This window comes from Oncorhynchus kisutch, linkage group LG25 (genome assembly GCF_002021735.2).
Source record: "Oncorhynchus kisutch isolate 150728-3 linkage group LG25, Okis_V2, whole genome shotgun sequence".
In the NCBI taxonomy this organism is placed as follows: Eukaryota; Metazoa; Chordata; class Actinopteri; order Salmoniformes; family Salmonidae; genus Oncorhynchus; species Oncorhynchus kisutch.
In genome coordinates this window covers 26,364,117-26,380,551 of record NC_034198.2, presented here as the reverse complement: position 1 = coordinate 26,380,551, position 16,435 = coordinate 26,364,117, and the positions used below count along the sequence as shown (strand labels likewise).

General features: G+C 39.2%; 1 protein-coding gene across 1 annotated transcript in view; it reads right to left on the bottom strand.

Annotated features, from left to right (window-relative positions):
- Positions 1–11,851: 11,851 nt before the first annotated feature.
- Positions 11,852–16,435, bottom strand: part of rgs17 (regulator of G protein signaling 17) — a 41,349-nt gene continuing 36,765 nt past the window's right edge. Inside the window, exon 6 of the mRNA XM_020461143.2 lies at positions 11,852–16,206. Within this exon, the coding sequence (XP_020316732.1) occupies positions 16,018–16,206 (189 nt within the window). The 3' untranslated portion in view covers positions 11,852–16,017. The remainder of the gene's footprint in view (positions 16,207–16,435) is intronic.

Below are 16,435 nucleotides of genomic sequence, written 5' to 3'. Positions count from 1 at the left end.
AGTTTGTTAACAAGACATTTGTGGAGTGGTTGAAACACAAGTTTTAATGACTCCAACCTGTGTATGTAAACTTCCGACTTCAACTGTATTTAGTCTAACTTACCGATATTGAATATTATGTTTTTATCTTGAGGTGGTCTACATAGCTGTGTTCAGTCCCCCATCTTGTGTTCAGTCCGCCATAAGCTGACAGTTTCCAAATTGTACAATTTGGCCGGTAAATATTATGCTGGAACTGTACAAAATAGGTGCAGCTCCTACCTACCCTTACCACCTGGGACTGCACAGCCAGGCACGTCTCCAACACCATCATTAAGTTTGCCGATGACACAACAGTGGTAGGCCTGATCACCGACAACAACGATACAGCCTATAGGGAGGAGGTCAGAAACATGGCCGTGTGGTGCCAAAACAACAACCTCTCCCTCAACATGATCAAGACAAACGAGATGATCGTGGACTACAGCAAAATGAGGGCCGAGCACCCCCCCATTCTCATCGACGGGGCTGTAGTGGAGCAGGTTGAGAGCACATCACCAACAAACTAACTAATGGTACAAGCACACCAAGACAGTTGTGAAGAGGGCATAACAAAACCTATTCCCCCTCAGGATACTGAAAAGATTTGGCATGGGTCCTCAGATCCTCAAAAAGGTTCTACAGCTGGGGGTAGAGCTGTTTAGAAGCCTCTTGGACCTAGACTTGGTGCCTCCCCCCCTTTTTTAACACTGCTGCTACTCTGTTATTTTCTATGCATAGTCACTTTAATAACTCTACCTACATGGACATATTACCTCAATTACCTTGACAAACCGGTGCCCCCACACATTGACTCTGTACCGGTACCCCCTGTATATAGCCTCGCTATTGTTATTTTACTGCTGCTCTTTAATTATTTGTAACTTTTATTTCTTATTCTTGTTTTTTTTGTAGGTATTTTTTACTTGTACTTTTTTTCAACTGCATTGTTGGTTAGAGCTTGTACGTAAGTATTTCACTGTAAGGTCTACACACACCTGTTGTATTCCCGCGTATGTGACAAATAACATTTGATTTGATTTGACATTGGAATGTTCACCGTAGTCTCTGAAGGTGTAACCGCAAATCTGGAAAAGCACGTTTCCTCGTATGGCGGAAAGTGGTAGACACAATTATGAAAAAGATTTGTTAAAATCCACACAAATAAAATTGGTTTGTGAGGAATCAGCTAAAAGTCAATCAATCCACACAGTGTGATAGTTAGTTAGATTGAATCACACCGTTTGTAGGATCACCACAGTTATAGGCAGCAAGCCAGAACCCAACCACAGACTAGAATCTAGCCAGCACTAGGACCCACAATAAACACAACCAAGGCACAAAACTCGCCAGCATAACAACAGCATGTGATTAAATGCTGGGGCTCATCAAAACAGCAACGCAACGGAGGCCATTTTACAGTATGATAGCCAGGAGAGAAGCACCTTGGACGGGGTGTATTTTATATCTGTTTTTATTATGGATCCCCATTACTCTTCCTTGGGTCCAGCAAAATTAATGCAATTATATCATTTTAAAAACATTACAATACATACAACAACAGATTTCACAAAATATTAAGTGTGTGTGCTCAGGCCCCTACTCTACTACCACAAATCTACAACACAAAATCCATGTGTACGTGTGCGTATATTATTGTGTGTTTGTATGCATGTGTCTGTGTTTGTGTTGCTTCACAGTCCCCTCTGTTCCATAAGGTGTATTTTAATGTTTTTTTTTTAAATCAGATTTTACTGCTTGCATGATTTACTTGATGTGAAATAGAGTTCCATGTAGTCGGGGCTCGATGTTGTACTGTGCGCCTCCCATAGTCTGTTCTGGACTTGGGGACTGTGAAGAGACCTCTGGTGGCATGTCGTGGGGTATTAATGTTAGCTCTCTGTGTACATCTAAGGACCAGCCGTGCTGCCCTGTTCTGAGCCAACTGCAATTTTCCTGCAAAGTCCCTCTTTGTGGCATCTGACCACACGACTGAACAGTAGTCCAGGTGCGACAAAACTAGGGCCTGTAGGACCTGGCTTGTTGATTGTGCTGTTAAGAAGGCAGAACAGCGCTTTATTATTGACAGACTTCTCCCCATCTTTGCTACTGTTGTCTCAACATGTTTTGACCATGACAGTTTGCAAGGGTTACTCCAAGCAGTTTAGTCACCTCAACTTGCTCAATTTCCACATTATTCATTATAAGATTTAGTTGAGGTTTATTGAATGATTTGTCTCAAATACAAAGCTTTTTGAAATATCTAGGACTAATTTATTATTTGCTACCCATTCTGAAACTAACTGCAGCACTTGTTAAGTGTTGCAGTCATTTCAGTCACTGTAGTAGCTGACATGTATAGTGTTGAGTCATCCGCATACATAGACACACTGGCTTTAATTAAAGTAAAGATTGAAACAAGTAAGGGGCCTAGACAGCTGCCATGGGGAATTCCATTAAAGAACACCCTCTGTGTTCTGTTATATAGGTAACTCTTTATCCACAATATAGAAGGGGGTGTAAAGCCAGAACACATACATTTTTCCAGCAGCAGACTATGATCGATAATGGCAAAAGCTGCACTTAAGTCTAATAAAACAGCCCCCCCCAAACTTTTAATCATAAATCTCTCTCAGCCAATCATCAGTCATTTGTGTAAGTGCTGTGCTTGTTGAGTGTCCTTCCCTATAAGGGGTGCTGAAAGTCTGTTGTCAATTTGTTTACTGTGAAATAGCATTGTATCTGGTCAAATACAACTTTTCCAGAAGTTTACTAAGGGTTGGTAACAGGCTGATTGGTTGGCTATTTGAGCCAGTAAAGGGGGCTTTACTAATCTTAGGTAGGGGAATGACTAATGCTTCTCTCCAGGCCTGTAGGCTAGTAGGCTTAAATTGAAGATATAACAAATATGAGTGTCAATATCGTCTATCCTCAGTAATGTAGTTTTCAGTACAGGCTGGTGGAAGCCGGAAGGGAGGCAAATGCTACACCGGGCTGAAGGAGAGTGAAAAATAGTAAATCCAAGTAGGCTAAATCTACTTGAAGGGGAGAACAGTAACTAGCCACATCATTTACTCAGTTGACAGCAATTACAGGGAGGAGGAAAAGAGGAAGGGAGAAGGAGGAACGTGCACCGCCCACTGGAACTAAGTGGCCTAGCCCGAACCATGAAAAAGATCCCCAGACCATTATTCCTCCTCCACCAAACTTTACAGTTGACAGTATGCATTCAGGCAGGTAGTGTTCTTCTGGCATCCTCAAAACCCAGATTTGTCCATCGGACTGCCAGATGGTGAAGCGTGATTCATCATTCCAGAGAACGCGTTTCCACTGCTCTAGAGTTCAATGGTGGCAAGCTTACACCCCTCCAGCCGATGCTTGGCGGAATGGTGCCAGGAAGATAACCTTTCCCTCAACAAAACAAAGGAGCTGATCATGGACTTCAGGAGACAGCAGAGGGAGCATGCCCCCATCCACGTCGACGGGAACGCAGTGGAGAAGGTGAAAAGCTTCAAGTTCCTCAGTGTACACATCACTGACAATCTGAAATGGTCCACACACACAGACAGTGTGGTGAAGGAGGCGCAACAATGCCTATACAACCTCAGGAAGCTGAAGAAATTCGTATTGGCCCCTAAGACCCTCACAAACTTTTACAGATGCATAATTGAGAGCATCCTGTGCTGTATCATCCATCGCCTGGTACTGTAACTGCTCTGCCCGCAACCACAGGGCTCTCCAGAAGGTGGTGCAGTCTGCCCAACACATCCCTGGGGGAACACTGCCTCCCCTCCAGGACACTTAAAGCACCTGATATCACATGAAGGCCAAAAAGATCAAGGACATCAACCACCCGAGCCACAGCCTGTTCACCCCGCTATCATCCAGAAGGTGAGGTCAGTACAGCTGGATTAAAGCTGGGACCAAGAGACTGAAAAACAGGCCATCAAACTGTTAAATATCTATCACTAGCCAGCCTCCACCCAGTACTAGAGGTCGACCGATGATTTTTTTAACGCCGATACCGATTATTGGAGGACCGATTTAAAAAAAAAGTTTTATTTGTAATAATGACAATTACAACAATACTGAATAAACACTTATTTTAACTCAATATAATACACCAATAAAATCAATTTAGCCTCAAATAAATAATGCAAAAACAAAGTGTTGGAGAAGAAAGTAAAAGTGCAATATGTGCCATGTAAGAAAGCTAACGTTTAAGTTCCTTGCTCAGAACATGAGAACATATGAAAGCTGGTGGTTCCTTTTAACATGAGTCTACAATATTCCCAGGTAAGAAGTTTTAGTTTGTAGTCATTATAGGACTATTTCTCTCTATACGATTTGTATTTCATATACCTTTGACTATTAGCGCGCACCCCGCTAACTAGCTAGCCATTTCACATCGGTTACACCAGCCTAATCTCGGGAGTTGATAGGCTTGAAGTCATAAACAGCACAACGCTTGAAGCATTGTGAAGAGCTGCTGGCAAAACGCACAAAAGTGCTGTTTGAATGAATGCTTACGAGCCTGCTGGTGCCTACCATCGCTCAGTCAGACTGCTCTATCAAATCATAGACTTAATTATAACATAATAACACACAGAAATACGAGCCTTAGGTCATTAATATGGTCGAATTCGGAAACTATAATTTCGAAAACAAAACGTTTATTCTTTCAGTGAAATACGGAACCGTTCCGTATAATTTTTCGAACAGATGGCATCCCTAAGTCTAAATATCGCTGTGATATTGCACAACCTTCAATGTTATGTCATAATTACGTAAAATTCTGGCAAATTAGTTTGCAATGAGCCAGGCGGCCCAAACTGTTGCATATACCCTGACTCTGCGGGCAATGAACGGAAGAGAAGTGACAAAATTTCACCTGGCTAATATTGCCTGCTTTCTTTTAGCTAAATATGCAGGTTTAAAAATATATACTTCTGTGTATTGATTAAGAAAGGCATTGATGTTTATGGTTAGGTACACGTTGGAGCAACAACAGTCCTTTTTCGTAATATCATCAACCACGTGTAGTTATAACTAGTGATTATGATTGATTGTTTTTTATAAGATACGTTTAAAATGCTAGCTAGCAACTTACCTTGGCTTCTTACTGCATTCGAGTAACAGGCAGGCTCCGTCGTGAAGCAGGTGGTTAGAGCGTTGGACTAGTTAACCGTAAGGTTGCAAGATTGAATCCCTGAGCTGACAAGGTGAAAAAAATCTGTCGTTCTGCCCCTGGACAAGGCAGTTAACCCACCGTTCCTAGGCCATCATTGAAAATAAGAATGTGTTGTTTAATAAAGTTGTAAAAAATTAAATAAAAAGTTTATTTTTAAATTGGCGTCCAAAATGACCGATTTCCAATTGTTATGAAAACTTGAAATCAGCCCCAATTAATCACCGGTCGACCTCTACCCAGTACCCTGTCCTGAACTTTGCCACTGTCACTAGCCGGCTACCCCCCCAGTTACTCAACCCTGCTGCCCTATGGACATAGAATCACTGGTCACTTTAATAATGGAACACTAGTCACCATAATGTTTACATACTGTATTCTAGTCAATGCCACTGCGACATTGCTGGTCGTAATGTTTATATGTTTCTTAATTCCATTCTTTTACTTTTAGATGTGTGTATTGTTGTGAATTGTTAGATACTACTGCACTGTTGGAGGTAGGAACACAAGCATTTCACTACACCCGCAAAAACATCTCTTAAATGTGTATGCGACCAATAAAAATAAATGGTGATCTTAAACTTGTGCTTGGCTGCTCAGCCATGGAAACCCATTTCATGAAGCTCCCGACAAAGTTATTGTGCTGATGCCGCTTCCAGAGGCAGTTTGGAACTCGGTGGCATCCTATGACGGTACCATGTTGAAAGTCACTGAGCTCTTCAATAAGACAAGACCATTCTACTGCAAATGTTTGTCTATGGATGTTGCATGGCTGTGTGCTCAATTTAATACACAACGGGTGTGGCTGAAATAGCAAAATCCACTCATTTAAAGGGATGTCCATATAACACTATATATACAAAAGTATCTCTCAAATCCATGAAAATGAACTTCTTGGCCAAGTGAACATGCAGAAGAGTCACTGCATTTTGGGAGGTAAGGGGCCTTTGAGGAGGGGGACACCTTCTCTGTGTCATTTCCAGGGGAAGAGGGGGCTGGAAAGCAGACATACTGTACACATATTTAGTAATTGTAGAATATTCCTACTGTATAGTACTTGTTACATTTACTCAGTTTTGTTAATGATTAAACTAGGATGTAACACACAGTATATTAGTGCTCAGTCCTAGTAAGTGATACATAATGGGAGGATAACTTTAGTTCAAAAGAAAATCACATATGGCAAAAAGTCTAAAAAGTGTTTATTGTAAGATGTTACATTTAGAATGTATTTATTTCTCTAGCAGCACTATTTAAATGACACAGATATTCAAGGTCAGTTACAAGATTGGCATTTTTTTCTTTTGCAAGGTGTTGCTTTGTAAACAAAGAAAAAAACTGAACTTTACATCATATGCTTACCACAATTTGACAATTTCTAACAAAGATGTTCCATATGTTAAAAAATAAGTTAAACATTAATAAACACTGTCTTTTGAGTTAGAAAACAAATGAAATATAGACCAGTTAAAATAAATAAAACAATACAAAACAATAAAACAGCAAATGTGAATGGCATTATTCAACAAAAATGTTACAATTTCATCATTACTGGATATATACACCACATAAGTCTTTTAAAAATCTATTTTTCCAATTCTGTTTAGGGTGGGAGCACAGGTTCTCTGAAATATTACAAAATGTTGACCTGCCTGACAAAGATTCAAACAAAGCCCCAATAATTGTTCAGTACTTGTTAATTATATAAACGTATAACTTGAATGCATAACTTGAATGTTTTATCTCAAATGACAAATGAGTTGACTAATGTCAAGGTTGTGTGTGAAAATGAATTTTGAGGAGGAAAAGTTAAATACGTTTTCCTTTTTTTCCACATGGGCCTACGACAGTGAAGTGAAGAGGGTGGGTTTATGACAGGCTATTCTGTGTTTGTTACAAACAAACCGCAAGAAACAACACCATCAAAACCCAACAAAGATATTCCTTCCCTACATGTCTAGAAATGGACCGAGAGGACCATTTCAGCCTTCGGTAAATGTTTTGGCACATTCTAGCAGAGAAAGCAACTATAAGCAACAGGAGAACGTTTGGCAACTTCACATGCACTCCGTAGATAAAATTAGATTTACATGACCAAATTATATCAGGTAGAATGACAGCCTATAACAACCACCTAGAATCAGGAAACCCAGTGCTTATTTAAACCAATAGCCCGGTGTGATCTTGTCATAGATTGTCATATTAATACTGTCATGCTGAGAAAGGAAAATAGTGACTGACAAGATACTTGACGCGTAGAGCGTCTCAATGCTCACCAATCCATGACTTCCTAAACACAACCCCTCCAATTACAGTAGGCTATGCCCCTTTTAAAGAAGATATTTGTCACTGTGAAAGAGGGCAGCTACAATAGCACAGATAATGTCAAACTTAGGGGTCAGTAAAGGGTGTCCACTAAATTACTGGAGTCACTTTCATATGCCACTTTGTAGCTTGAATGTCACTGTCTTTCTTGAATATATGAAGCACCTAAATATTTACATTACATATCTCAAATGTTTGCTTTCATTACATTTCCATAGCAAGATCTTTTAACAGCTCAACAAGACAAAAGAAAAAGTCACATAACAGCCTGCTCAATAAATTGTTACATGGAAACGAACAGCAAATGTGACTTGTAGAAGTCATTATTGACTTGCCCTGGCAACACTCTCAATAGATAGCTATAGCGTTCACAATCATCAATGGTTGTCGTACAACAATCCCTCTTGATGCCCTTGAGAGTTCAATTGAGCGTTCCCAGACACGTGTTAAATGGCCTTTAGATAAAAGTTATTGAGTCATGCAACTGCATACTGTCAAATCATCTGAAGCAACCTACTGTTATGATATGGGGGGTAGTTTTTTGTTAGCACATAGATAAATAGCACACTACCATTTCCACTCCACATCCCCTGGTGGCAGCAGCAATCGGGCCATATGCTGTGCCAAGCCTTGATAAGCAAACAGGTGGGGGCAATCAGGGATCGACAGAGAGAGGTGGACATGAGACTCTCGGCCGGACAGTGTTTTGTGTTATCTCTTTAGTTTTGGACATGCCTTTTTGTATGTATTTATTTTCATCAACATAAACTGAACACACAATCATCTGCTTGGGCTGGCTAACCAGAGAGTCAAAACAGAGCCATCCCTGAACCCAGAAAAAATTGCCTGTCTCCTGGGGCAAGTGCATACAACACGGTCCACATACTCTGACTTCTCAGGTTAACAAACACATTAAATCAGGTTACAGACCATTTAGCTAGGCCTAGGACCCCTAGACTTAGCGAGTGTAGCAATATCAGTAGGCCAGCTAGCTGGTTTCGTAACACTACAATAATCTAATCTCATTCATATGAATAGGATTAAAGTCATTCAGGCAATTGACGAGAATATACTAAAGAAATGACTTAAGATATTTATATTGTCAATATTAGTGAAACATACTAGAAGTAAAATAATCTCTCAAAAGAGTTCTAACGTTACTGTCTGCATAATGCAATACTTTAATACATACTCATACAGTATTGTTTATGGTAAATAACTGAATTATTTTATTTAGCAAAAGCATGCTGAATATAAAATAGAACTTTCAATTACTTGAGTGACCTTTAAAAGAGTTCTTTTAATTCCAGATCATTGATGTTATCTACAAAGGCATTGCAAAAAGAAGGTTCTGGCATTCTAAATCAATAAACATGCTCTGATTGCCTCACCAGTTGTGTATGTTGAAGAGAAATACCTGTACAAAGCGATCCCTATCATCCCAAAGCAAGACACAATTGTCATGAATGCCTCTGATCGAGGTAAAATGTGTGTTTGAGGATTCTCCTTCCTACTCTTTTGCTATATCGCTATCTGGAGTGAGACCGGTTTACATAAACAATACAGCAACGTTCTATATCGATGCCGGTTTCTGTGTCTGGTCACAGCCAGTTCCATAAAGTGAGATAAGGGACGTATGCATTATGTTGAAGAGCAAGGACAAAAGGGCAAAAACATTACGGAGAACATTACATTATGGAGAAAACCTGCCACTTACAGTTTACAGACATGTTGCCTACCAACAGCCCATATCATACATGCATCTAATCTCATGATTGAAGCTTTCTCCCAGTCTCAAAGTGTTATTATTCAGCCATTAGGAACCAATCCAAACTATTATTTAGCTTCTGATGAATAGGTAACCAGTTCCAACGCTCTGTCTAAATGTTAAGGTAAATTTACTATACCCATTTTTAACATGAATCACACACTGCAATGTTCCCATGTTACACAAATTCTATGGATTGTTTACATGAGAGGCGATGACCTGTTCTAATTAGCTACCCAGCATTCCGAAAACCTTTTTATAACAGAAGAAGGAAGCCAGAAGTGTTTAACTGAAATATACTGTCAGCTGCAACGGTGTTAAAACAGTGTACAGTAAGTGTATCTTTGGTATTTGTATAAAAAAAACTTGATATAAAAGTAAAGTTCCAAAAGGTTTCCAAAATCATATCAGAAGTAGGGATTATCGACATTTAGACAGAGCTTCAGGACTGGTTACACATTCCCTGCCGCAAAATAATAGTTTGGATGGGAGCCAAAGGACTGTATATAGCCATTTGTAACAAGGAACAAGAATTAGGCCTACAGGATCATGTTAAAGCAACGGTGCTCAGTTTTAAGCAGACAGTGAATAATCAGAATAGTACAATATCCGAGGAACTAGTCTAGCACTTAGTGCTCTTGAGATCATGGCCTGAATCACTGACGGACACCTGTGGTGGTAATATTGACCAATGATATTTTGTTGTTGAAAATAGCCTTCTTTCTTTGGTAATTCCTGAAAAGCCTCATCAATGTACTGTATCTTTGTAGATGACTGGACATTGGAAATCAGTTGAGAGATGAGATGGGAGTAAGGTATGGATGACACTTAACAGAGTACAAAATCGGTGTGGCCAACAGACAAAACAGGTGGAATCTAATGCTGTTCCCACATTCTTTCAATATCATTTTGTCAACTTGATTACACTGTAATGTTTAGGTCTTGTGACAGTTTTACATAAAGAAATCTTAATGATTTTTAATTGTTGTGGACAATGCATTGGAGGCAGCATTTCTGAAGGCATGGTAGGTGACAGACTATAGAAACCCAAAGCTGAAGTAAGTCAATTGTATGTAATTTCATGAAAAGCCAGTATCTTTGTTTGCACAGCTATACTTCCCCATTCTCAAATATGGACGCATATAAAAAGGTACCTGTGACAGAAAACTATCTGGTATTGCCAATTCCCAAAATCATTCTACAATTTATATTACAAAAAAATCGATGTAATATATACTATTAGACAAAACCCAGCAAGACAAGTTCACTCATAATATTTATTATTATAGCATTATTTCAATTAATGTTTGTGTGGTAGGGTGACAGTGAGTCACCACTAATGTCCCTTCGTGGACATTACAAATGGTTTCTAATGGAGTTAGAGGAAAGAGAATAATTAAAACATGTTTAGCGCTTAGAGAAAAAACAATTAATCAATTAAACAAAATGAATAAGACAGGTGTTTATAGGCATGACCCTTTGAAAGCAAGTACCCAAGCTCTCTCAGTATCTGAACATAAAGCTAACCCAGTGGACAAAAAAATGTACATCGGACCATAGGCGGCATGCCCATAGGGGGCAAAGGGGCACGTGGCCCCTCAGATTTGTCTTGTATAAAAATATATATATACACTACCATTCAAAAGTTTGGGGTCACTTACAAATGTCCTTGTTTTGGAAAGAAAAGCACACTCCAAGATGCTGGCCTTCTAGACAGAGTTCTTCTGTTCAGTGTCTGTGTTCTTTTGCCCATCTTAATCTTTTATTTTTATTGGCCAGTCTGAGATAAGGCTTTTTCTTTGCAACTCTGCCTAGAAGGCCAGCATCCTGGAGTCACCTCTTCACTGTTGACGTCGAGACTGGTGTTTTGCGGGTACTATTTAATGAAGCTGCCAGTTGAGGACTTGTGAGGCGTCGGTTTCTTAAACTAGACACTAATGTCTTTGTCCTCTTGCTCAGTTGTGCATCGGGGCCTCCCACTACTCTTTCTATTCTGGTTAGAGACAGTTTGCGCTGTTCCATGAAGGGAGTAGTACCCAGCATTGTACGAGATCTTATGTTTAGAGGCAAATTCCCGCATGGAATAGCCTTCATTTCTCAGAACAAGAATAGACAAGTTTCGGGAGAAAGTTCTTTGTTTCTTGCCAATTTGAGCCTGTAATCGGACCCACAAATGCTTACGCTCCAGATACTCAACTTGTCTAAAGAAGACCAGTTTTATTGCTTCTTTAATCAGAAGAACAATTTTCAGCTGTGGTAACATAATTGCAAAAGGGTTTTCCAATGATCAATCAGCCTTTTCAAATGATCAACTTGGATGAGCTAACAGAACATGCCATTAGAACACAGGAGTGATGGTTGCTGATAATGGGCCCCTGTACTCCTAGGTAGATATTCCATAAAAAATAAAAAATAAATCTGCCGTTTCCAGCTACAATAGTCATTTACAACATTAACAATGTCTACAAAGTATTTCTGATCAATTTGATGTTATTTTAATGGACAATTTCTTTTGCTTTTCTTTCAAAATCAAGAACGTTTCTAAGTGACCCCAAACTTTTGAACGGTAGTGTGTATATATATATATATATTATTTTCTCTGTAATACTACTAGCCACCTTGCAATTTTATGAAGTTGTCTTTAGCCCAGATTGGAAACCTATCTCCCAACCTCATAACTAGCTACCAAGAAGCCATTTCAGGCTATCAATGAAGTTATAGTAGCTAGCTTGTCTATCTATCTTAGCTGGCATGCCTGCTGGCAAAGTTGGTAGACTTTAGAAAAGCAAGCAATAACTAAAAGTACTGATTAAGATTATCATTCCTTTCAATCTTTTACCCAGATTTCAGCAGAGAAACATATTTATTTTATTTTAAAAAGAGCCACCAGTCAGGAAGACACAGACAGCTCAAGGGGTATGATTAGATATACAGAAAAATACTTATGGGTCTCGTGACCAGTATACCCCGCTTGGACATAATAATGTAGTACCACATTCAATCTTAAAAGGGAACATTAACAAGACAACTGAAATGTAATGTCATTAGCGAACGTACTTATTGAAAATGTTAATTCAGCCAGTCAGTAGTAATATTAGTTATTAGTTCAATGTATTGTTATTAATGTGTTGTGTGCAGTCGAAGAAAAACTGCACCCTTATATCTACAGAATTTTACCACGACATCATAGCTCTTGTACAGCTATTTCAGTCTTATTACATTCCGGGGTCTGACAAAAATGGCCAAGTACCAAATAGCCTACAGGTTTGGAGGATTGGGAAAGCAACCAAGAGGTAGATGTTTCTGTTCTTGTGGATTTAACATCTTTGTTTAAGTGACTAAAATAGCCCTTCAACCTTTGTGAATGTGACTACGAAGCACCCTTGGAAACAACAATAAACGAGACTGTCCCTTGATTGTACAGTAGAAATGTTTTGAAATTCGAAATAGTAGGATTGCAAATGACAATATGGGTTACGTACAGCAATAATGACATTGAATAGCTCCTTGGATAAAGAGATGCTCATTGGCCTGAAAGAAAACACTGAATGGATAATAAAGCCTCTATGGATGAAGGAGTCTCGGACTAGTCGATCAGTCAACAGGTGTATTTTGCAGTGAACTGTCATCTCACCAAGATGTCATAACACAGCCACAGGTCAGACAACACACATATTTATTTGTATTTATCAAGTGTTGTTGTTTTTTTCATCACGAAGGCATATACTATTTTCTCTGTATATTACTTGTTATATATTTATATAGAAACAAAACTAAGGGTACATTTTTGCTGAATAAGATATGAATATCAGCAAAGGGCAATGTAAACCATGTTCCATCAAACTTAACCTATCCTTTCCCATATTTCAACAGTAATATCTTTGCATAGGCAAAATGAGATTAGCCCTTTAAACAGTGAATTTCCTGAATTATTTATATGTCTAAAAATCTTTTTCCAGTTGAACACAATTAAACAAACAAAAAAGTTAACTAGGCTAATCGTCCTTTAACGCTTAATACATATATTTTCTGTGCACATTTTGTTTACAGTGTTAGGCTTCAAGTAGATCTAAAAACAAAGTGTACATTGACAACTAGATGTGAAATAAATTAACCAATATGAGAGGTAGTGAAATCCCTAATGAAAGTTAAAGGAGAAACACAGTAGATAAGGCCAATGCTTCTCTTAATCACATCAATTCTGACACTTTAGATAAAAATCTTATTCTGCCAACAAACCTCTGCCACCTTTCAAAGCCATTCATTCTGAATTGAAAGTCAACATTTGAACATGACACTATGCCTATGATACCACCTCATGTCATTAATTGCTAAATCCTTGTTGTAATGTCAGTAAAATGAACAACCATTTCTTTCCATGGAGTGAAAATAATCAATTACTCCGAGACACCAGAGAACACGTCGTACAAACCTGCTATACTACTCTTCACCCAGTGTAAAATGCTAATTGTGAATCATTCAGAACCATTTTCCTACCCACATTTTTTTGCAATTGGCTTCTCTTGCGTTTCCAGGATGATTGCTCACCGCATGTATGTAAACTTGGTTTGATTGAACCATAATTTCACTGTCTGGTTGGTCAAACATTCAGAAGTTACAGCTGAAATAATATCTAAAATGAGCAAGTCATTTATTTTGTCATGAATAGAGCTACATAAAAAAGGTATCCTCTACCTAACCACTGTGGTGCATGCATACTGTATCACTTTCACTGTATCACTCTTCATTAAAGAGTATGCAAACACTATTGCAACAAACTATCTAGAAAGGTGGCTGAATGTGAACGAAATTTACGGAACGTTAGAATATTGTTGGATGTTCAAAATGGCTGATATCATTAGGCTATGCTATATATTCATTTTTGTGAATGAATACAAACAGAAAGCCTACATCTGATCCAATTGAACCTCAATAACCAAGAGTATATGGGCTTTATTAAAACCCTTAATTGAATTAAATAATGACTGGCCTTGGCACATGAACGTCAGGTAGTATGTTCAAACAGAAGAGTGGCACTGCTTCAATGACACTTGAATATCATTACCCACCAGTGGTGACAATACACACAACTCTCCCTCTCACAATATACTTTACTCATGCACGGATCTTTTACACATCAACAGGTGACAAAGGCCTGCAATAATTTCTCCATGTTTAAATGTCACACTTGCAACAACAACAAAAAATAATTCAACATATATTTTAGGCCTATATGTTCATGGGACTTTAACTCTTAAAAATGTTTTGATAAGTATGTATATGGACGGCAGGTACACACAATAATGCGTGCTGGCAATTTTAGGAAAAAAAACAACGACCAGTCTCAAAAATATCTATTCACCTCCCCCCTGCCCAACTCTGTAAAGCAGAGAGACTTAAAGGCATGGGGCTCACCGGAGATCCAAGCACCTTATTGGAGCCTCAATAACCAGTCTTAAAGACAGACGCACATCTGGTGAACAGGACTGCAAACCTCCAAACAACCTATATATAAATAGGTCTGATTCCACCTCTTCTGTCCCCGACTGGGCTGTTACTTAGCTGGTACTGACCCCCTTCAGTCTAGGACTAGCTACAGCTTTAAAACAAGAAGCCATATAGGCCTACTTCATAATTCCATGTGTCAGCATTGCATCCCACTCTTAGACCTCATGGTGATGCATTAGACATACCACTATCTTATAATTGACCTTCCAAACCAAGGCATCGTGATTACTACTATTTATATTATAGGCAGTAGAAAAACTAATAAGTAAATGGTTCTTTTTCATTCTCGAGAGCTGTAAAGTGTTAATGATTTATTGTATGAAACGACTGAATTGAATGTTTTGATTTATTTTTTTCTCCAACAATGATTCCAACCTTTGACATAACCTGTGCTTCTCTCAGGGTGAGATGGTGTGGGAAGGATAGAAAGGACTCTGTGTTTACTAAACTGTGTTGTTGCCATAACAAGCAGCTCTTGTGCTGCCTTTTTCACATAAAGGCATTGTGATTTCCCGTGGAAAGTAATGTTCATAAGACATTTAGCTGCCCGACCACAATTCTAGCCCTTCTCCCAGTTTTAGAGTTGTAAAGAAGGCAAGTGCTTGGATATTAACACTGCTGTAAAACTTTCAACCTTCTCAAAATCAACGACTGCAAGCTAATTGGCAAATATCAATATTCCCTTCACATCAAGACCTTGACAGGGTATATCCCAAGAACAGAAGAAAATACATCTCATATTCAAGAACCTTTGCAGTCCACTGCTAAAATACCAAGCTACTGTAGAGCGAATTCCATTACCTTGTTACATGCAAAGTCTGATTTTCCTGCTCACCACAGTCAAGCTCTACAGCCATCGTAAAAAAGACATTGTTTTTGGACTGTAAAAATGGCTGAGGCATGGGACAGAATTTGAGAGAGAAAAATACAGAGCAAGATAGAGAAAGAGGGAGCGAAAGGAGGAGAACTCTCAAAAGTACAGTACAGAAACAATGGGTCTGTCCTTCCTTTTGTTTCTCTGTCACAGTAGCCCGAGGAGCTCTTATCTGCAGTTAAACCAGGAACTAAACCTCAGGGCTGCCTGCGAGCAGACACTTGAAATTGCTTAAACTATTAATTATTTTCTTGTTTCTTTTTCAAAAAAGGAAAATATCAAACCCAGTTCTGGCACCTTATTGTCTTGTTGTTTTTTGGGAGGGTGGGGGTTACTTTAGGTGTCTAGGCAGGAGCTTCTCTTGCTGTCCAGAAGGTCCCTGTAAACGGAGGAGTTGAGGAAACGGGGGTAGGAGTCTCTGTGCATCAGGGTGTAGATCTGCAGCTGGGCCTCCTCGTACATCAAGTTGCTGGGCTCCGTCAGGCTCAGGTTGATGCCTTCCCTCACCCGCGAATCCAGGCTCACCTGGAGGCAGAGGAGCGGGAGAGAACAGTGACATTGCTATCACACACAACCACTTTGAGATTGGGGTTTCAATATGTCTTGGAATCAGACCTGGGTCAAATACATGTATTCCAAACATTGTCAAATACTTCAGCTGTACGTGCTTTAATTTCCCACAATGGAACCAATGGAATAGTCCTGAAAGCAAAGTAAATATCAGCAGAGTGATGCTAGGTGCCAGTCAAACTCC